This window comes from Pituophis catenifer, unplaced genomic scaffold (assembly GCF_029215685.1).
Source record: "Pituophis catenifer annectens isolate HBS135680 unplaced genomic scaffold, rPitCat1.0.hap2 SCAF_2, whole genome shotgun sequence".
Lineage (NCBI taxonomy): Eukaryota > Metazoa > Chordata > Lepidosauria > Squamata > Colubridae > Pituophis > Pituophis catenifer.
Genome location: NW_027256882.1, coordinates 224,292,955 through 224,316,181, shown reverse-complemented (window position 1 = coordinate 224,316,181; position 23,227 = coordinate 224,292,955). Strand labels below are relative to the sequence as shown.

Sequence of the window (23,227 nt, the reverse complement as noted above, 5' to 3'; positions counted from 1 at the left end):
GGTCACAGTGCTATAGAACTGTTGCACCCCAAGTGTCTGAGACCTTCTTGATGCTGGTCAGGCAAGACCACCATGTTTCTCCCAGATAGGAAAAAACAATTTCAGATCTCTTCTACATTAGAAAATGTAGGGTTAGGGACTGGATATCTACCACGATCTGGTAGGCAATCAGCAAAAACCAAATGGTGCAACTGGTAAAGCTACATTCTGGCACTGTGAAATGGCAGATTTCAATGCAGCAGTCTTGCTGCATGGTTGCCAATTTAGCTTCCTAGCTGTGAAATACTTCTGGCTATTGCTGCCCATTCCCACTGTACCACTGCTGCCCTCACATATCACATCCAAGCAAGAAACGGTAAGCCTATTCTAATTCTCTTTAGTGGCTAGTCAGTGCTTCCTCTTCCATTAAGTTGCTTAATGCCCCATCTGTCCAGCATTTACCATAAAAAGAGAAATGCTAACAATGAATCTTACATTTTAAACTATGACTCTCCTTTGTCTCTTATATTGTCTATTATACTTTTATATAAACAATTTGCTTTCTGAAGACTAGAAACCTCTGGATATTATTTCAGAAGGGACATATTTCATCAATGAATTAATAGTGGCTTTAGTATTCATCCTATCTCAAATTCCAGGAACATTTGGAGCACATATTTTAATCTTTTAAAATATTTACAAAATTATTTTTCATGCCCGATACCATTGTATCTTGAAGTTAGAGGCATGTGATTGGGAAGGTTGGGAAGAAACTGTAATTCTTCTGTGAACTATCTCTCATGTGCTCCTCCTCCAAGAGCAATAAAGTGAGTGTATGTTTAATATTCAAAAGAGTAGTCGAGACTTGATCGTGGAAGAAGGGGGCCCCTTGGCCAGTTCCTCTTTCCATCTGCTGCTCCCAGGATCACTTACCATGTGCTTCTTAAGATCCCTTGAACATCAATAGCAAAGAATGAAATAAATAAATAAATAGCAAAAGAGGAAAAAAATGGCAAAAGTTATTTCCATCCTCTTTTTAAATTTAAGAGGACATATTTGACTTAAACTAAGTATCTTTTTATAATGAAAATAACTATGTTTTAATTTCCTTAATAGATTAATTTGGTCAGTGCAAAAAAGATGTGTGAAGAAATACTATTATGCCAAAATAAATTTAATTTGTGGCAGCATGAATATATCTGTCAGGAAAGTCAGAAAACAGCATAAGAATGATTGGAACTCTGTTGTTGTAGGGTACAGTAACAGAATCTTGAAAACCTGTCAGAGTTTTTTTCCCCCTGCTGGTTCATATAACCATGTAGAAAAAATGCAGAGTCTCTTTCTTATGTCCCCCCCTTTCGTAAGACTATGTTGTCGTTTACATTCTCTTTGATTATCTCTTAATGGTTCTGCAAGCAGTTTTTGTATTCCTTCGTTAACTTTATCTCACATTTCTCTACAATATCATTAATTTCATTATGTGATGCAATCAGTGCTTATGTCTGAAAAGAGCTCCAGAAACTCATCGGAATATGTGACAAAGAAGCAGTGCAAAGCATCTGAAAAAATGATTCTGAAGCATAGCGCTTTAATACATTAAGACTGAAATTCCATATGCTTAGAAATACTGTTTATTTAACTTGAAGCCATTCTTACAGCTAGTTTTTCTTCTGTTTACATGTCAGGTTAGTTTTACCTTGAGGTAATCCTGAAGATACTTAGAAGTAGATTTTTATAGGTTAAAAATAGCATTTCGAACTACATCTGCAAACCTATTGGTTTACAGCAAGCTGCAATCACGTGATCACCATTTGTGATTTTTGCTAATGGCTTCTGACACTAGAAAAGTTGCTTCCATAAATCACTTCCACTGCTTTTTCTCCTGATGGCTCCACTTTGTACCTCCCCCTCCTCCTGCCCACACTCCATAACAAGCACTTGTCCAAACACTATAGTGTGGACCAGGGGTGAAATGCTCCCGTTTCGGACCGGATCGCCCAATCCGGTAGTGATGGCAACGGGTGGTTTGGAGAACTGGTAGCAAAAATCCCTGCGCCCCCCCAAGCCCAACTGAGCCGCGCAATTATCAGAGGCTGTTTTTTTAACTTTTAAAAGCATTTTTTTCTACAACCTCTTCAGCCGAAAAAATGCTTTTAAAAGTAAAAAGAAAAAAAAAGGCTCTGACGATCGTGTGGCTCAGCTGGGATCATCAGAGGCTTTTAAAAGCATTTTTTCTACAACCTCTTCGGCCGAAAAAATGCTTTTAAAAGTAAAAAAAAAGCCTCTGATCATTGCATGGCTCAGCTTTTAAAAGCATTTTTTCTACAACCTCTTCAGCAGAAGAGGTTGCAGAAAAAAATGCTTTTAAAAGCCTCTGACGATCCCAGCTGAGTTGCCTGATCATCAGAGGCTTTTAAAAGCATTTTGTACAACCTCTTCGGCTGAAGAGGTTGTAGAAAAAATGCTTTAAAAAAAAAAAAGTTGGCCACGCCCACCCAGTCACATTACCCCCACCACCATCAAGCCACGCCCACAGAACCGGTAGTAACAAATTTTACGTTTCACCATTGGTGTGGACCTGCCTGCAGCACTCCCCTGGTGGTGGGTAGCTCCTCCCAGCCTTCCCCATAACACCCACATTCCCCTTCATTCCTTAAATCGGACTCTTGTTCCTGTTTAAGAACCCACATTGTCTGTGAATTATGATGCAGCTGGGACTGCTAGGATTGCCATTGCTAAGCAGTGCCTTAAATGTAACATCACCCTTTATAACTACATCACTTAGCAACAGCAATCCCTGTCCCAATGACTGTTGTAACCTGAGGTTTGGCGTTATAACTCCTTTTAATTGATTCTACCATTTGTTGGAGCTTTTGTACTAAAAGACTGCCTACTATTCAGAGAATTCTGTGTATTACTTCTATGGTTTTATTTACTGTAGTTTATCCTTTATATATGAGCTTGTTTTAACATACCCAATTAATTTCTTTTCTAGTGTACCTGTAGAAAAGACATGGTGACAATATCAATGGACATCTTTGTGAGAAAATTTCAGCCAGATAGATACCAATTGTGGAAACAAGGAAAAGATTTATATAATATTGATCATACAAAGCCCACCCCTGAAACCACACCTGAGGTAAAGGCCTGGTTGCAGAGAAGAAAGAAAACGAAGAGATGTTCCAGGTGGTAATAATGTTTTCCACTATTTATAGTTAAACTTAAAATATATGCTTTCATGTTTCAGATATTGTTTTTAGAAGTCTTTTATTTTATTTTAGTCATAGTTAATTTGTGTCTTGTTAAATTTAACGGTGATTTTGGGAGCCAAAAGATCATATTTCATCATGGACATACTTACTGAATACATATATTGATTTTGAAAAATTGAGCAAGAAAGCATTACTGAAAATTTAATGTTTGGAGGTCTGAGCATTAATATAATATTTAGACTTTTTCTCTTTATGGAGGTATTCTGAAAATGTTGCCAAGAAAACTGCACTGACTTGTCCAGCAATCACTGGAATCAGGGCTAATTTCAAGGCATAAAAAAGAACAAAACAGGAAAATTTTCTAAACAATACTTTTCACTTTTATCGCCACTAGATAAGTCTTAATATGAGACCTAACTAGTGTTCGGTTGGATTTGGAGCGACTAGCCCTCCAACCACTCTCTAGGCGTCTTTTCCGGTGCTTCATCTCCCTCAGCTCCTCGGAGAACCAAGGGGCTGGGCAGGTTCGGCGTCGGGTCAGAGGCCACAAAGGCACGACTCGGTCCAGAGCACCGGCAGCCGTCCTATCCCAGGCAGCCACCAGGTCTTCAGCCGAGTCGTGAGCCAGAGTTTCAGGAACTAGCCCAAGCTACCTCTGGAACCTATCAGGATCCATCAGGCGCCTGCGGCGGAACCACCTGGTCGGTTCCGCCTCCCTGCAGTGGGGTGCAGCGGTCAAAAAGTCCAGCCTCAGGAGAGAATGGTCCGACCATGACAGGGGTTCAGTAACTATATCCCCTATATCCAGACCACTCAGCCACTGACCAGAGATAAAAACCAAGTCCAGAGTGTGTCCTCCTGCGTGAGTGGGGCCATGAATTAATTGTGTCAGGTCCATGGCTGTCATGGAAGCCATAAACTCCCGAGCCAATCTAAGACGCCTCACCGGCAGATGGCAGGTTGAAATCCCCCATGACCAAAAGTCTGGGGGTATCAACCGCCACTCCGGCAATAACGTTGAGAAGCTCGGGCAGGGCCGCTGTCACGTGGCAGGGAGCCAGGTCCGCGATCAGCAGGCCCACCTGCATCCCATGGCCCCACTTCACCAGGAGAGACTCACATCCGGCTATCTGAAGTACAGTGGCCTCGCTCGGATCAAGACCTTCCTTTATAATGACCGCCACCCCCCCCACCCCTGCCCTGGGCCCTTGGCTGATGGAATGCACAGAAACCTGGTGGGCACATCTCTACGAGGGGGACCCCCCCTCTTGGCCCAACCAGGTCTCTGTAATACCTGTCAGGTCCGCACCCCCCTCCTGTATTAGCTCACAAATGAGGGGAGCCTTATTAACCACGGACCTGGCGTTGCACAGCATCAGTCTAAGGCCTGGGCTCTGAAACTCTGGACAGCCGGGGGAACGAGAAGAGTCATGGGGGCCGAGGCATGCCACCGCTTGGAGATAGCGGGTGCGTGCCCCCACCACCTGATGTGGCCCTACTCCCGCCATATCTGCCCCTCCCAACCATGGTCCTGATAAAATCACCCTCCACCCTATCAGCACTGAGCTCCTCCACACCCCGCTCCCCGCCTTCTGTTCCATGCCCCTGTATCGAGCCTGACCTATGCCCCTCCCTCCCCACCCCCTGCCCTAAACCCCTTAAAAGATTACAAAAAGACAATTTTAAAAAACCCCACAACCCCCTCTTTGCGGCATGCCACCTCTCGGGGTTCCAAAGCCCGTCATCGAGGTAGGCCCTCAATAGAGTGGAGGGCCAAGCCTGCGAGTTGGGGGAGTCTCGCAGACCAAGAAGCTCCGCTGCGGAATACATCTTGACCACAGAGGATGGGAGCAACCATATCCTAGGGGTCCATATAAAAGGTCCAGGGGAGAGACATGGAATGGGAGTCTCAAAAGCATTTTCACAAGACCAGGTCCACTGTCCCCTCACAACAGAGGACAAAGTCAGGTTCCAGGTCGACCACAGTCCAAGGGGGGGGGGATAGATCCAACCACCCTCTCATGGTGGTCCGATCAACCAGTTGACCCCCTCTTGTGGTGAGATGGCAGCGATGAACCAATGCAGACAGCACAGCACCCGGGGCTCAGGTCCAAAAGCCGCCCTCTCATGGCGGTTGGTCCGATGGTCAAGTCCCCTCTGCTGGCAGATGCAAGAAAATTTAATATCATCCCAGTTCAGCCCCCAGGGGCCCCGACATCAGAGCCACCCTCTCACGGTGGTTTAGCTGAGCCCAGCCCTCTCAGCTGATGGGATGGAGCCATGTACCAGCCCCCATTCAGATTTAAGTAGTCCTCCTCACAGTTAGGGAAAGTCCAGTTTCTTATCTAATATTCTTCATATATTCTAGACAATAGTCCCCATGCCAGTGTTGATGAAAGATCAAACAATTATATAGTCCCTTCTCTCCATTATGTAGCACTATGATGGGAAATATGAACTGTGCCTACATTATGTCTCAGAATGATATTTTGACTGAAACAAGAGAACAATCAGAAAAATATATTTGAGAAACCACAGTTCCTTAGACTTATAAAAAATTGCAGGAATAATTTGAGGATTGTTATTTGATTAATAAAACTTTTGATGATCATACATCTTTTTCAATAGGGCTGAATTTATTAAGATTATTTCCTTCACCCCAAATTTCCAAAATAAATATTGACCGAGTTTTGTTTTAACTGATCTCCAAATTTGATAAAAAATTGAATTATTTCTTATATCAAACCTGGGAATGTTATTTAAAAGTTTCCTATTCTCATTCCAATGTAGCAAATGATTGCATCATTGCCTAATCATTGCTTGATTTCTCTAACAGATACTTGGTCTCTTCTTTTTTATTGATTACCTTCTCTCCAAACCTTCTCTCCAAAAATGATAATTCTTACAGGATATTACACTTTAAACAAACATGTCATGTCTAATTATTAATACATATGCATATTTACATTTACAACCTGATAAGCTTTGGTTTTTCATATGTAGGTCATATAATTGTTTAGTTACTTTTGTTTTGCTACAGTGTTTGGCATATTTATTATACAACTGCAATTTGTACTTGGCAGATAAATTATTTTCTTGTCAGTAGAACCTATATTTATTTCTCTGGATAGCCAAGTTAAAATTAAAAATGGATATATTGTAGTAATTATGTTGAAAGTTTTATCAGATGTGTATATGGATTGTATTTATCCACTATGCTAAACTGGTGGTTGCATTTTTGTGCTGCTTAATTAATGGTTCTCACACAAGTGAAAATACAGCAAGAGATGTTCATCTCCAAAATGAAAATAAAATGTTCATTTTCACCTTTGCTCTAATATGTCACAGAAAAATATTATAATTTTACTCTTGGGAATAATTTTCAGACAGAATCCCATGAATATAGAAACCTTAGGTCAAAGAAAAAAAAGTGATAATATTTGTGTTGCAATCATTTATGTTAATACCGCTTAATTTAAGGTACTTATGTAAAAATGGAAATCATAATTGTGACAAACGATTTGTGCAATAGATTTTTAAAGGGCAAGTCATGACCATGTTATACAGCAGTGATGGGAAACCTTTTCGGCACTGAGTGCCAAAAAGGGAGTGCACGCATGCACAGCACCAAGTATCAAAAAGGGAAGCACTTCACACTCGTCAGGGCCGCAACCAGGAAGAGGAGCATGCTGGGTAAGGTACTTATGTTTCCGGCACGTGCATGCGTACCGGCCAGCATGTTTTTCAGTTACTACTGCGCATGCACACGCGCCAGTCAGCTGGCCGGCGCACATGCTCACGGCGGAAAACGGAAGACCAGCTCTTCTGGTTTTTGGCACTGCTGCACACACAAAGGCCAGTTGATCGTTGCATGCGCATGTGTGCCAGAAACCCAGAATGGGCAACACCACACATGCCAGGTGACATGGCTCCACGTGCAACTTTGGGCACGCGTGCCATAGGTTCGCCATCACGGTTATATAGCATTGCTAAACAAATAGGCACCATCAGCTTCAACAGTGCCTTCATGCATCATTGAAAATTATAAATCATACTACAGCTAAAGGGAAATTATGTAGATTTTTAAAAATGTATTTATTAGACTTAGCCGATTGAGAAGAAATAACCATAGTATTTGGTTTATTTAAACGAACAATGGCAAAATATAATACAGCTTTGAAATTCTTACTTTAAGATGGCAGAGTTTTTTAGTTTCAGATATATTGGAATTGTTCTGGAAGACACTCTTCACACGCTTCAGCACTCAGATACATTTTCTGGAGCCATTTATCATGCACAAGTGAAAAACGTTGGGTAAAATTAAGTTGGCTCTCAGACAGACCTATTTCCATTTTTTTTCTAAAAATAGGAAACTTTCTTGTTGTTAAGTAGTAGTCCATTTTAGCAGCATGTGTCAAAAAATGGGAATTCATTCTCAGATAGAAGTAGTTTGCTAATAATTAAAGTGCAATAAAATGCATTAGAATTTGAAAGAGCATCAGTCATATTGTCTATCTTTTGTTGATTGTGTATAATCTTAATAGCTAAATATACTTTCTAAAAGCCTATATATTGCAGTCTTATAGTTTCTACTATAGAAACAAATTCTCAATCTGTGTACAGGTAGACCTTGAGTTACAACCATTTGTTTAGTAACTGTTAGACATTACAATGGCACTGAAAAAAGTGACTTATGACCATTTTCATACTTACAACCATCATAGCAGCCCTGTAGTCAGGTGGTCAAAATTCAGGCACTTGGCAGCTGGCGTGTATTTATTTATTTATTTTTCCAATTTTTTTTTATTTTTTTAGCATAAAACATAAAATACATCTTTTTAGAGCAGGGGTTTGGTCCGGCTTAAAATAAGTACAATTATTCACATTCCCTCTATCAATTTTGTTCCAAATTTTAAAATCTTTAAGAAGAAAAAAAAATAAAAATTAAAAAAAAGACAAAATTCTTATTCTAAACATTTATCATTCTACTATAACACCCAAAATTCTAAACAATAAACACCGTTCTAAATCTTTATCATTTTAACAATTAATATTTCATATATATTCCTCAATCCTAAAATCCATTGCCTCAAAACTATATTTTATCTCTCTTAAATGACAACAGATATCCAATCCTTGACAAAAAATATTTTCCTCCTCTCTTAAAATCATTTTGAAATAAATCAACGTTTCTTTCTATATTTTATTACTTCCAAAATATTTTACCTTAATACTTCAAATTTATTCTCAAATTCTATTAGACGAGCTGTTTAACTGATTCATGGTTTAAATATCTATTTCCCACTTATAATTTCCAATATTCCTTTCTCCATTTATTTAACTGGTTCACAGTTCAATTACTGTTCTCCAATAATGTCTCTTCCACTTCCTCCTAGGTTTATTTTTAAGGTGGTTCACATCTTAATCAGCTGCTTTCCAGCAATACTTCCTCCACTCCTTACCTTAATTATTTTGGCTGGTTCACAGTATAATTTTAACTGCATACCAACCTTCTCCTTTACTCCTCCTAAATCTAATGTAAAACTGGTTCACAATGCAGATGGTTGCCTTCCAGCAATGCTTTCCTCCACTCCTACCCCTATTTTTAACTGGTTCACAACTTTATTTCAATTGATCCCCAGGTATAGTCTCCTCCACGCCTACCTTTTTATTTTTTGCTAGTTTACAGTTTGCTTTAACTATTAGTCAGCTGGTGTGTATTTATGATGGTTGCAGTGTCCTGGGGTCATGTGATCACCTTTTGTGAGCTTCTGACAAGCAAAGTCAATAGAGAAGGCCGATTCACTCAACAACGATATCAATATCTTAACAACTACAGTGATTCACTTAACAATTGTGTCAAGAAAGATGCAATAGTGGAGCAAAACTCACTTATCAACTGTCTTGCTTAGCAATGGAAATTTTTGGATCAATTGTGGTTGTACATCTAGGACTACTTATAATTCAGTTCAATTAGCTGTTGCTGAAGTTGTACTTTGACAGGTAAAAAAACTGTTTTCTGTTAAATGCTACAGAAGAGTAAATTGTCAAAATGTCTTCCACATTTTGTGACTGAGCATCATTGCTAAAGATTGATAGAATGTGATTAGAAGTACTGTCATATTCTAAATAATGCTGAACCAAGTAATCAACTTTGGAACTTGCTTCAGCAGGGTTATTTGAGTTCATTTTAGTTTAATGCTAGTTTTAAAGTGTAGTAATGACAGATTAAAAGGTTAAATTCAGCCTATTGTTAATCTCTTGCTTAATAAATTGTAAACACTATCTCTACACAAAAAGATGAAAAAATGTCATTTTTTCCATTTCTTAAAGCAAGCAGAAAGAACATTTCTATTGGTAGATATTTTATCTTACTCAAGCCAGACATTCCATTTTGACAGCAGTATCTCTTATAACAGCTTCCAGCATACCCGATCACGATCAAAAAAGCTTAAAACTCCTGAAGACAAGAAGCCATCAACCATAGTGGTTGGTACAGAAATCACAGCTACTGAACCAGCTACAGATTGCTTCAAGGTCAAAGACAAACCATCACAAAAAGTAAAGCTAGGAGACACAGGAATGCCTTCTGGGGAAGAACAAGTCCCAAGCAGGATGCATATAGATCAAAATTTATTGGATAACAAAAAGATACTAGGTGAGATAAATGGTATTTATTTTCCATATAATTTGCAGATTGTTGATATTGTGATCTTATAAATCTGCAAGTGGGAATTTATACCCTATTCTGTTCCATTATGCTTCTTTATTTCTGCAGTGATATTACACAATCATGATCATTTATGTTATGCTTAGTAACTTTGTAATATTTGTCAATAATAAAAAATAATAGAACATTGTCCCAATAATAGTTCAGAAGCCAACTCTTGCTAAGTGCTCTTAAGTTTCAGCTTTATCTCATGATTTCCTAACAGCTCAGGAGTGAACAATAACATGGAAAATAAAAACTACTAATATATAAATTATCTTTAGGAAAGGATTCAATTGCAAAAAGGGCCTTCAAATAAAGTACCTATGTATAGATTTTCACAATGTTCCATATAAACATATTTTTACATGGCACAAAACTACTGGAATTACGGGCTGGTTTCTCTTAGTAAGTAGAAGGCTCCTTCCTCATTTATATTACTATTAAAGATGTAATGTCTAGGCTTGTTCTGTAACTATTTACCAAGGTTTAAAATTGAATTGTGCTAAGCTAATAAAATAGTTTAAAAACATAGAGTTGGATTTAAAACTTCCTTCCTTGAAAGTTGAAAAGACTAATTTTGTTCATGGAAGACTGAGAATCTTATAATTTTTATATTATAATGGAAGATGTAATCTTCATTGAGTCTCTCCTTGCAAGAATACTAATGTCTCCAAAAAACTTGATAAAATAGGTAGAGACACTGTTCATAACAGTGTACAAAATATATTGTGGACTGTAAAAAGAAGTGATACTAGAAAACGTGTTTTTATTATAGTATTCATTATGAAAATATGTTTTCATTACAGTACAGTATTCAATACAGGATGCATTTTTTTGCCTGTAGAATGACCCTAGTTCCAATAAATATATACAAAAAATATTTTGGTTAACAAATCCATTTCTCCAAAATCTAACAAAGAAGAAACAACTTCATTCAATTTAAAACTGTTAAAAATATTTGATGTTGAAATTAATCAATTATCTGTCACTAAACTCAAATTGTCTGCAGATATATTTTCTGTGTAATAATGAAATGAATAAGAACTATTAGTGTCTATTTTGTCTTGATGGTGAATTTTATTTAGGTCATTTCCCTTCAAGCTCACAACTTGATCAAGTTCCTGAAATGCATAATATAAAATCAGAAAAGGAAGAGAAAGAAGTCTCTGACCTTGTACATAATTGTTCTGAAGAATCTAAAGTGGCTTTGCTTTCATATCCTGACTGCAATCAAGATGTTTTAAAAGCTTCAAATATTTCAAGGCAAACTCCTGAGGATGCTGCTTCTGACATGGAGAGCTTTGAGAAAGAAGAAATTAGTAGTGTATCCACAGAAGAGGATGAGATTAGTGACGCTGAAAGCAATAAAAGTGGTCTGGAACCTGGGGAAATATCAACGGTAAGAATGAGGAAATATGAGAGAATGTGAGAGAAAACCTAGTATTTAGTTAGAAAGAATAATAAAATTCCCCAATTGGTTTCTAACAATTTTCTGTTATAATAAGGCATATCTCCTTTTACAAATTGTTTTAAGATACATTAATAATGCTTGCAACAACTGCATGTAGATCAGCATTATGTTGCAATTATGAGCTATGTGTAAGAATGAGATAATGGAATAACCTGTGATTATAGTTTTGTATATTTGTGTATGATTATGGCAAGGATTTGAACTAGTGCCTTTATAATTGTTTATAGCATATTAGTTTCTATTAAGTATTTTTTCCCATTTGAATGAAACTTCAAGAAATAATAACTTGTGACTAGATTTGCTTTTGGCACTTGCAGAGTTTTGGATTGCCAGGATTCCTGAGAAAGGGGTAGGTATATTTTAAACCCAAAAATAAGGCAGCATTTTTCCCTTTTACCAACATAAATAATGAACTGATTTTTCTTTTATAAAGGGATGAGATTTAACAATCCCAAAGTCAGTCCTTCTGTCATAATATAATGTGCTAATAAACATTTCCTCAATAGTGAAATTTTGCATTTCAACTTATATTTAATTCATTTGCTTGGGTACTTTTTGTTATTCTTAAGTGGGTTGCTGAATATTTTCTAATAAGTTTGTATGCTGTGTCTGTCTATCAAGGAATTTATACAGATGTGTTTCACATACCTGCACAAATACCTAGCTTTGTTTCGTGACTCCACTATATTCTTTAATCATAAAACCAGCTGTGTAATGCATTAAGCTAACAACTCTTCAGAGTAGCATACAGACTTGGCTATCCCAGCACCTTAGAAGTATATGATGGCTGTAAGTTACTAATAGATTATATTCTGGTCTCTATCAAGTGTTTTCTGGAAAAAACAACATGAATCATCACATGACTACCCTTTGGATGCTAGGCAGGACCTACATTTACAGTGACCCACAATCACATGACCACAATTTATGATTTTTTTTGGAAACCAGCATTTACTTTTGATTTCCGCCAAAAAATGTCTTATAGTGAACAATTAGTTTTCTTAACAACCATGGTGTTCATTTAACAACCATGGCATTTGCTTTATGAGTACTATGTTTGCATATCTACTATCACAAAAAGATCATCAAATCAAATGCAGTCATATGATGACCCGCTTTACAACCGTCATGTCTTATGACCATAATTATGGGCTCAATTATGCTTGTAAGTCAAGGACTACCTGTATTGCTACTATCAAGATTAAAATTAGAGAATAGTTATTTCTTCTCTGAAAAAGTAGTGTGTTTTCAGATATTGCTGAAATTCTAACAGTGGGTGCTAACAATGTAGAATAGCCTCAATTAAAAGAACATGATTTCCCATTCCTGTATCCCATCTTAATTAGGAATGGGCAGATCATAATATCTTAGAGAAATTTTAAATATCCATTATCCCAAATAATGCTTCTCAATGTGAGGTGCCAAGACCCTTTTAACTTTCCAGTTGATAACATAGTAGAAATTGTATTTTTAAATGTTCTCATTTGCTAGAATAATATATTCTAAATTTATCTTCAAGTGTTCCCAATCCTTTTTCCACTTTGTGATGGCAAAAGTCATTTCTATTTTTCTTCTTGAAGACTAATAAACTAAATTGAATTGGCATTATAATTGGAAGATATGTGCTGTCTGCTAACCATGATACCAAAACCATGATTTTTCTTTTCCATCTTATTGTATTATGATCAAAACTGAGGCAACCTTTTGCAACTGGTCATGAGTATTCCCCAAAAATATCCATCATGAAAGCAAGGTATTGTATAATAAATTGCATAATTTATCTTCTCTCATCTTAAACACAGTATATGTTGTCTTTCTTAGATGTTTGAAGGAGAAAAAAACAAAACATCAAAAAGTTGGCGTCATCCACTAAATAAACCCCCTGCCAGATCTCCTATGACGTTGGTTAAGCAGCAGGCAATAAGTGATGAAGGTGAGCATATTTTAAAAGCATCATGTAATAATATATTTTCCAGACAATCAATTAATATGCATATGTTTTAAATGTTGCTTAATGATAGAGATGAAAAGGTATTTGATCTCATGCCAAAAATTCAATAGTTGTATAATGAACTGCATTAAATGTTTTTGGCATGTTTCCTGAATATATAATGTCCTTTCCATCCTTCTATTTTCTTTCTCTTCTGAATGCATTGGAAAAAGACCTGGTAAGATACTCAGTATTGTTACTTAAATACTGTAATTATTTATGCCCAGAACATAACAGCTTTAGAACATCATAAAAATGCTATTACACTACACAATTAATTAAGGTTTTACAAGTTTATCTTTCCCCCCTAAAAACTCCATATCTACTTTTCATCTCTGAAGTACTGTTATTATGAAAGATTAGTCATAGTGTCCTTTAAAAAAAGGAAAATGCATTTTACAGGCTTGGAATATTTAAGCACAAAACAACATATTTGTTGTTTTCTCTTAAAATTCATGGTCAGTTGGAGAGGAGATTGTTTATTTCTTAATTTGTTGATTTTTGTTCCATTTTTATTATATAATATGCATAGCATTCCCACTTTGTTTTTTCTCCACAAGAGTGTTATGAAGTGGGTTGCATAGACAAATTAAGATTGGCCCCAAATCACCCAGTGAGTCATGTGTGGCTAAAAACTGAGTTTTCATTAGGCAAACCCAATATCTTAATCCTAATGTTAGGATTATGTTTACTGGAGAGATTAAACATTTTAAAATTATGTGGGTTTTTTGTTTATTAATCTGTCAAGTTAATTAATTTCATTTAAATTAACATGTTAAAGAAATACGTCTGGTGATTTTGTTATTCTTAAATCTATTTAAATGTAGTTAGAATTAGTGAGTTTATCTCCTGGTTAGTACCCTGGTTAGTACTTTGGTTAGTTAACTTTTAAATAGATTGCAAAACAAATAGCACCATTAACACAATAGTCATATTTATTTTTCTGTTTACATTGTCCTGTTTTGAGATTAATCAAAAAGTAAAATTAGTGTACAAAATCTTCTGCAATTTTTATATTTTATAACTTTTTTTTTACATGCTTGGATTTTAAATGTGCAACACTGGGTATTTTGTGGCTTCATCTATACTATGTACAGTTGCCTCCAATTTAATAAGAAATGTGGGGTGGGCTGACTGCTGTATATTACTTTACAGTTTTTAAATCAGAGAATTCTGAGGTTTGCTGAAACATCTATCTGTTTAAACAATACATTTAAGGAAATGGACGTTGGTCTTACCTGATACGTCCGTTCTCGAGTAGATAGAAACGCCAGTCAGGCTGGGGAAAACGGCTCCTTTATCCAGCGTGGACCGGGTCTGCACTAATTTAAATAACTCCGCCCTCTTCTCCAGTGTTTCGGCGAGGGCCGTAGTGCAGACCGTCGTGTCATCCTGAAATGAGAGAGAATTAATATCCAAACCCCCCTCCCATCCAAACCGGAGGGCCGGACCAGGGTGGGGCTGACTGGCGTTTCTATCTACTCGAGAACGGACGTATCAGGTAAGACCAACGTCCATTCTCCGAGGTGAAGAAACGCCAGTCAGGCTGGGGACATACCAAAGCCAGTTGTCGCCAGGGAGGGCAAAGTCCGGGCCGCCGGCTCTAAGATCGAAGCACCTCCTGTAGGACCCGGCGACCAAAGGCAGCGTCCGCGGAGGCGAAGGAATCCACCCGGTAATGGCGAATGAACGGTGAGATCGATGTCCATGTTGCTGCCCGGCAAACTTCTTCTAGAGTGGCTTGAGTTGCCCAAGCCGCCGAAGTGGCAGCGCTCCTCGTTGAGTGCGCAGTAATGTGAGGTGGAACTGGAAGGTGTTGTTGTTGATAGGCCGTGGCGATCGTAGCCCTGATCCAGCGACCCAGAGAGGTACTGGAGACTCTGGTCCCGATGGAAGCCGGCTGAAAGGATATGAACAGAGCCTCCGTCCTACGTAGGGGGGCTGTCCGAGAGATGTAAATTTTAAGCGCCCGACGGACGTCGAGGAGATGCCAGGACTTTTCCAACCGGTGAGCAGGTCGAGGGCAAAAATCCGGAAGGACGAGCTCTTGAGCTCGGTGGAATCTAGAGTTGATTTTGGGTAAGAAAGCCGGATCAAGGCGAAGAACCACCCTGTCCGTATGAAAAATGAAGAGATCACTGCGGACAGATAGAGATGCCAGTTCAGAGATTCGTCGGGCTGAGGTTATGGCAACCAGGAATGCCACCTTGAAAGACAAAAAACGGAGGGACACCTGACGGAGGGGTTCAAATGGAGACAGAGTTAAGGCGTTTAGGACCTTGTTGAGGTTCCATGTGGGGAAGCGATGAATTGGGGGAGGACGGAGGTTGACCGCCCCCCGAAGGAAGATGCGAATATGAGGGTGGCGGGCGATAGAGTCCGGAGAATTGCAGGAGAGAATTGAGGCGATAGCAGCTACTTGACGTCGTAGGGTATTCGGAGTCAAGCCGGAATCAAACCCATCCTGAAGAAAGGAAAGGACTTGAAGGACTGAAGCTGACAGTGGGTCGATGGAGGATTTTCGACACCATTTGGAAAAGGCCTGCCACGTAGCTTCATAAATCCGTGAAGTAGATGGACGGCGAGCTGCTTGCATCGTGGAAATTACCCTGGTAGGGATCCTGGCCTCCCTTAAAAGGAACCGCTCAGCCTCCAGGCGGTTAGATGGAGCCAAGCGGGGTCCGGATGATAAAGAGACCCTTGAGTGAGTACTATCCTGGAGTCCGGAATGCGCCAATGCGGCGCTACCGACAGAGAAAGAAGGTCCGCATACCAAGGCCTGCGGGGCCAATGAGGCGCGATGAGGATGAGTTCCGCCTTCACTTCCAACATCTTTCTGAGTACTCGGGGAATGAGAGGCAGAGGGGGAAAGGCATACAGGAGGCCTGGTGGCCACGGGTTGCGGAGGGCATCCGTGGCCTCGGCTCGAGGGTCTGGAAAGCGGGAGAAGTACCTGGGGAGCTTGTTGTTCAGGTTCGAGGCAAAAAGGTCGACCACTGGGAGGCCGAAACGGTTCGTGATCTCGTGGAATAGAGGGAGGGGAAGGCTCCACTCCCCGTGGTCCAGCCGAGACCGGCTGAGGGCATCCGCTTGAATGTTGCTCGTCCCCGATATGTGATCCGCCCTTATTGAGGCGAGATGCGCTTCGGCCCACCGACCCAGGAGGACCGTCTCTGCCAGCAGGGCTCTGGAGTGAGTCCCCCCCATCTTGTTTATATGAGCCGTCGTGGCCATGTTGTCGGTTAGGAGAAGAATGTCTTTGCCCTCTACCAGAGGTTGGAAGCGGAGGAGAGCTAACCGGACTGCGCGTAGCTCCAGATAATTGATGTTGTGGAGGAGGTCCCTCTGGGACCACTGACCCTGAGCCATGTGGTGAAGAACATGGGCCCCCCAACCTGTCAAGCTGGCGTCCGTTGTGATGACCAGTCGAGCAGGCTCTCTGAAACATGAGCCTTTGGAGATAGCGTCCGAAGTCCACCATCTAAGGGAAGAGATGACTAATCGAGGCAGGCGGACACAGGACTGGGAGGAACTTTGACCCGATCGTTGATGGGGAAGGAGAAGCCACTGGAGCTCTCTACTATGCAACCGGGCCCATGGGACAATCCCAAACGTGGATACCATTTTGCCAAGAAGGCAAGATAACTTTAACAGGGAAGCAGACCTTTGTGTGATGCACTGAGTGGCCAAGGCCTTCAGACTGACTTGGCGATCGGGTGAAAGGAAAACCTGGGAAGAAATTGTATCAATGGACGCCCCAAGATGGACAATGCGGGTGGAAGGTGAAAGGTGGCTCTTGGCCCAATTTATGGAGAAACCATGGCCCTGTAAAAGGGCCAGTACCGTAGAAAGGTCCGAGAGTGCCGTAGAAACAGAAGAGGACATAACTAAAATGTCATCCAAATAGAATTGTAAGCGAATGGGGAGGGAGCGAATATGTCCAATTAAGGATGCCATAATTTTTGTAAAAACCCTGGGGGCTGAAGACAGACCGAAGGGCAGGGCACGGTACTGGAAATGGGAACCTCTGTAATGGAAACGAAGAAATTGGCGGTGGGAAGGGTGGATAAGGATATGGAGATAGGCCTCCGTTAAGTCAATAGAAGCAAGAAAATCACCGGGCCTGAGACATTCCAAAATAGAAAACAACGTGTGCATCTTGAACCGGCGGTAGGTTATGTACCGGTTCAAGGCCTTGAGATCTAAAATGGGCCGCCAGCCTCCCGAGGATTTTTTTACAATGAAGAGGCGGGAGTAAAAACCCCGGCCCCGTTGTTCAGGGGGAACGGGTTGAACGGCCCTAATAGCCAAGAGGTGGGTTATGGCCGAGGAAACAAGAGCTTGTTTAGCAGGATCCTTGGAGAGAGGACAGGACAGAAAAACTGAGGGGGGAGGGGAAGAAAATTCCAACAAAAGACCTGTTTCTATAGTTGACAAAACCCAAGCGTCAGAAATAGAAGACCGCCATTGGTTATAAAAAAGAGAAAGACGGCCCCCAATGGGAGGTTCCCCTTTGGACCTATCTACCTCTGCGTGGAAAACGACCCCTTCCCCCCCGAAAGGACCGTCTAGGTGGGAAACGACCCCCCGATCTGACCTGAGAGTCGGGATGGGATGATCTTGGCTGGGACGTGCGTTGGAAGCGGGACTGGAAGGTGGAATCAGCTGACCGAAAGGGCTGGAGCCGAGGATAGGGTGAGTAGCGGGAGTCGGAGCGCCGGTGTTGTGATGGGAGAATCTTGCGTCGATCCCTTGTCTCGACCAGAAGAGGTTCCAGAGGTGGACCAAAGAGATTACCGGGAGTGTAAGGGGAGGATGCCAACTGCCACTTGCTGCGCATGTCAGCCTGCCAACCCCTGAGCCATAGAAGGCGTCGTGAAGTAACAGAAGAACCCAGGGCTCTTGCCGCAAACCGGGTAGCGTTCAGAGTTGCGTCTGCCGAATATTCCAGGGCTGCCATGATTTTGTTGATGTCTTGTTGAACCCTGGAATCTGAGTGAGGTAAGTGTTCTTGAAGTTGTTTGATCCACAGGATGGCGGCCCTGTTAAAGAAAGAGGCCGCCGAGGACGATCTAATAGACCAGGCGGCGGCGAGGTGACCTTTGACTAGCGTTTTTTCGGCGCGCTTGTCCTCAGGACGCAGAAAATCTTCTGGCGGCCCCGTGGGATGAGAGGGGTTGGACAACGCCACGATAGGAGCATCCACAGTGGGAGGCTGAAGTAAATCAGACATAGCTGAAGCCGCGTTATAGAGGCGTTTGTCCAGGTTATTAGGACTTGGACCAGCCCCAGGCAGAGACCATTGGCGACGAAGAACATCCAGGAACAGTTTTGGTGCTGGGATGGTTTCAGGCGCCACAGTTGGCTCCGCGAATAAGGCTGAAGCTGGGTCAGCAGAGGAAGAAGAGACCTCCGAAGATGGAACTTCGCCCAAACGGGTGGTAGCTATGGCTTTAAAGAGGAGAGAGCGGAACATTTGAGGACGAAAGAGCCCTATAAAGGGGGACTGGTCTGGGCTCAGACCTTCATCCTCAGAAAGAGCGGAGTCCGGGGCCTCGTCGGGTTCAGAGATGGTTGCTTCTTCCGCGGCCAATTCCAATTCGTCTTGATCCATCTCCGAGGAATGATCAGTAGTTGAAATATGATGAAACTCCCCGGTAGAGGATTGAGCTGGGGCTGGAGCAGAAGGCTGAAGTCCTGCCTGTTGGAGGCATTGGGCAAAGCTCTGGCGGAGAGCCCTGGTGAGGAGAGCTTCAAATGCCTCTGGGAGAGGAGGAACAGGCTCCTGGAGAGATGGAGAAAGTACAGGAGCAGGAGGCTGGGCTGTCTGACAGGGGCTGGGAGAAGGAACTGGTCCAGCCTCGGTCTGGAAGAGAGGCTCCTTACCCGGAGGGAGGGCAGGCCCCAACGGTGCTGGGCGGTCAGGGGACAGGCTCCTTATACTGCGGGCCTCCTCTTGGATAACTGGCCCTGAAGCGGCAACTGGAAGGGGGTGCTCAGGAGGCATGGGCGTTACTCTAGAGGAAGCCTTATTAAAGGCCTTCTCCATGGCCTTGTGGCGCCTCTGTTCCTCCTTGGAAGGCGCTGCCGGTATCTTTTTGGCCTTGTGTGATCTCGTTGGTTTGGCCAGGCCAGAAGGACCCTCTAGAGGATCAGCGGATGAGTGATCGTGGCCGGAGGACTTGTGAGAGTGCTTACGGCCCCTGTTCCTGTCAGCCATTGCCCAGGTAAATATTTTGCCTTTTAAAATGGCCGCCGTCACAAGCGCGCCAAAATAAACCGCCCCTGTGAGATGTTGAAAGCGAATGCTCTGCCTCCTTAAATGGCCGCCGTCCCCAAGCGCGCCAAATAAAAATCGCCCAGTAACTTACTGAAACGAGTTGCTCCGGAGAATCCTCAGCGCTCGCAGCGGGAGGCAAGCAACGTGACGGGATCGCTAGCTCTAGGCTATTAAAGCGATCAGAGGGCTAGTAGATTGTAGGAGAGCTGCTGCTTGGCTAATCGCCTTTAAAACGCAGCGCTGGTTGAGGGAATTGCCGTTTACGAGGGAATCTGTCGGCCGACAGATTCCAAGCCGGAGCCCCGGCTGGCGGCAATCCAATAAGCTTCCTACCACAAGAAGGAGATTTAGGAAGTCTAATTAGTTAAATTCTTTGAAATATTGCTGAAATGCTAGCGAGAATGGAAGACACGACCATCCAGCGAGGACCGAGTCGAAACACTGGAGAAGAGGGCGGAGTTATTTAAATTAGTGCAGACCCGGTCCACGCTGGATAAAGGAGCCGTTTTCCCCAGCCTGACTGGCGTTTCTTCACCTCGGAGAAACAGTAGACAACTACAAGGAAAAAAAAGGATTGAGTTTGAGAAAGTATAGTTTAATTTTTTTCAAATTTGGTTTGCTACGTGTGTAAGAAGGATAGCTGATTAGTGAGAGATTGTGCATTTCTTTGAGAGCCAGAATAACATTGAGAGAGGTAGCAATTTGAAAGAGGTAGTAATCAGTTTGTCATAAAAAAATCTAAAGTGGTAAATAGCAACAGACCAAGATTTATCAGAAAAGGAAGCTGCCAATGGTTGTTGGTCATTATAGTTATATGTAGCCTTCATAATCAGAATCAGTGTGCCTCTAAATAACAATATAAAAAACAGTAACCTTTTTGAAGTGACTGTCAGGTACTGTTATTAGTTATTTAGTGTTAGCTGAAAACTGCAACAAGGTTGCCCAAATCACTAAATCTATGCTAATCTTTTTTTGCTTACTCAGTATAAAGGAAATGCTGTAATTGTCTATAGTCTTTGATTAAACTAATGCATACACCTAGGACATCTGTCTCTTGCCTTAGTATTTTACAACCATAGAATTATTCTCTTTAATATTTATAGACTGATAAGGGATAGATCAGCTACAGAATATAACTTTGTTTTTGTTTTAATCTCCTTGGTGAATAATTGAACAGATCTATAGCTGTGTGTCAGAACTAGTACTGGAGAAGTTGGAATTCACTGAATACAGTAGTTCAATTAGTTGTGAAGCATCTGTCTTCAAATTATAGAAAGTTCTGAGCCATCAACTGTATCTATATAATATATGCATGTCCTAAGGGGACAAGATTATGAGTGGGTTTAGAATGTTCCTCTAATTTACACACAAAAAAGGCTGTATTAACATTGTAACCCATATGATAAAATTATTCAATTTAAAAGAAATTGCTGCATTTTAAATTAGAGATTAAATAGTTTTGTGTCTAAAGATGATAATAAACCTTGGTTGAACCTAAGTAAAAGGACATTTTGAGTTGTCCTTGTCAGACTTCTCTCAGGTCCAAAGAACTGAAGGAGTAGAAATTTGGAAGTACATTTCCCCTCACCTATATCATTCTTCCAATTAAAAAAAACCAAACTCTACCACATACTGTATATAGAAATAGTAGGTAGTGTAGCCTTGTAAGTACTCAAACATTACTAGTCTGCAGAACAAATAAAAAGTGTGCTGTGATGTATCTTTGTACTTCTTTTCTTTTCATGAATAAGGTTTTATTCATATTCTGCTAGTTGTGTCAAGTATGAAATTTCTGATTGGCTGTTGCTATCAAAAAAGTGCTTAAGTACAAGATTATGTTAATAAAATTGACGGATATGTTGCAGAATAGAGAAGGTAAATACCATCTTCTATCTTGTCATGCAACCACCATACATGCAATACTTGTATATTATAATCTGAGTCTGGGAAAGAGTTGAATGAAAAAACAAATAAGGGTTATCACATAAACACTCTCATAGGAGTAGGAGAAGTTGAAATGGGTTAAGAAGCTGGCAGGAATAGGAGTCAGGTGGAAGCTGAAGAGGAGAGAAAAGAAACTGAATGTCTTGCAGGCAAAAATGGAGTTAGTCAATCTCAATTGCTGAAGAAATGTCAGTTCCAAGATGAGTCATTGTGATACAGTAGTTGGAATGCAGTATTGCAGGCAATCTCTGCCCACAGCCAAGAGTTCAATCCTGACTAGCTCAAGGTTGACTCAGCCTTCCATCCTTCCGAGGTCGGTAAAATGAGGTCCGAGATTGTTGGGGACAATATACTGGCATGCCCAGAGAGTGCTATAAAGCACTATGGAGCAGTATATGAATCTAAATGCTATTGCTATTGCTATGATTCAAGGCCAGGAAAAAAAAAAACCCATTGTCATAAGGCTCACTGTGTATAGCAGGTCACTCAGTGTGGCATGTATCTGGTCTATGCAGAGGGAGAAGAGAATCCTAAAACATAATAACATAGTTTGAAAATTTAATAATTGTAAGTGTTTGTCAACTAACTTTTATTGGAAGTCCTTGATTAACCCCTCAGAGGTAGTTGGCTACATTTTACCTTAGGTATGGTGTTGTTTTAGCAAAAGTAATATTGCAGGTGGCAAAGAGACAATCTTGAAATTGTCTTTCAGAAAAATCTGTGACTTTTATCTTTGTTTTGCTAAAAATGAAGAAAATTGGAATGATTCACAAGAAAGATCTGGTATTGTCATATTTTGTCTATTCAATCCTGAGAATCTTTGACATGGTAATATTAGTACTGAACTGAAATAAGAAACGGATTAAAGGCAAACTGAAGTAATTTGAATTGTGCCTATTGATTAATTTTAGAAGTGCTTCAGCATCACCTTTTTTTACAAATGATTTAATTCAGCTCTTGTGTACTGTATTGTGTAATTCAGCGATATTAACATTCATTTACTATTAATTATTAACATTTAATATGGTAGGCCTATTAATTTTATTGCAAATTGTTTTCATGAGCATCATTTCATGAGTTTTGGATGTTTTAAATTGTAACAAGGAGTGGCAAGAGGCAGTGCCAAGAGAATATTGTTGTATTATAGAAACACTTTTCCCCCATCTCAAAAACACCAGGCACCATGTTAAATTCCTCTCTGGTAAAATTTGCAGTAGATGTTTTGTTGAATCTAAAAAGATGAGAATTACATGGTAATACATGGATCCTGCAAATAATCTGGTTCTGTTCTTACATTCTGAGGCAATTGCACTATGGTATAGTATTAGTCCCAGGAGATGTTGCAGCAGATAGAAAGAGGAAAGAAAAATTGAGAGTGTACTGTATCTCAAAATGTTACATAATAAAGAGATTTAAGTTGCAACCCACTCTGGAGTCTGTGACGGAAACCCTTTAAGAAAGAATGCAACATGTAGTATTCTTGGTGCTCTCTGAGCTTGGTGGTTTTCTTGCATATGTTTCATTACCCAAATAGGTAACATCATCATTGCCAATCACAGAACTTGATGACAATCAAGTTCAGAGACCACTAAGGGTCCCACAGTTCAGTCCACAGCTACAAATATTCTCTTTTATTGGT

The 23,227-nt window shown here is 40.7% G+C and overlaps 1 protein-coding gene across 1 annotated transcript in view; it reads left to right on the top strand.

Annotated features, from left to right (window-relative positions):
• KDM4C (lysine demethylase 4C) overlaps positions 1-23,227 on the top strand; it is a 253,930-nt gene that overhangs the window by 132,693 nt on the left and 98,010 nt on the right. Inside the window, exons 10-13 of the mRNA XM_070938600.1 lie at positions 2,975-3,165; positions 9,611-9,849; positions 10,989-11,302; positions 13,196-13,307. Coding sequence (XP_070794701.1) covers positions 2,975-3,165; positions 9,611-9,849; positions 10,989-11,302; positions 13,196-13,307 — 856 coding nt within the window. The remainder of the gene's footprint in view (positions 1-2,974; positions 3,166-9,610; positions 9,850-10,988; positions 11,303-13,195; positions 13,308-23,227) is intronic.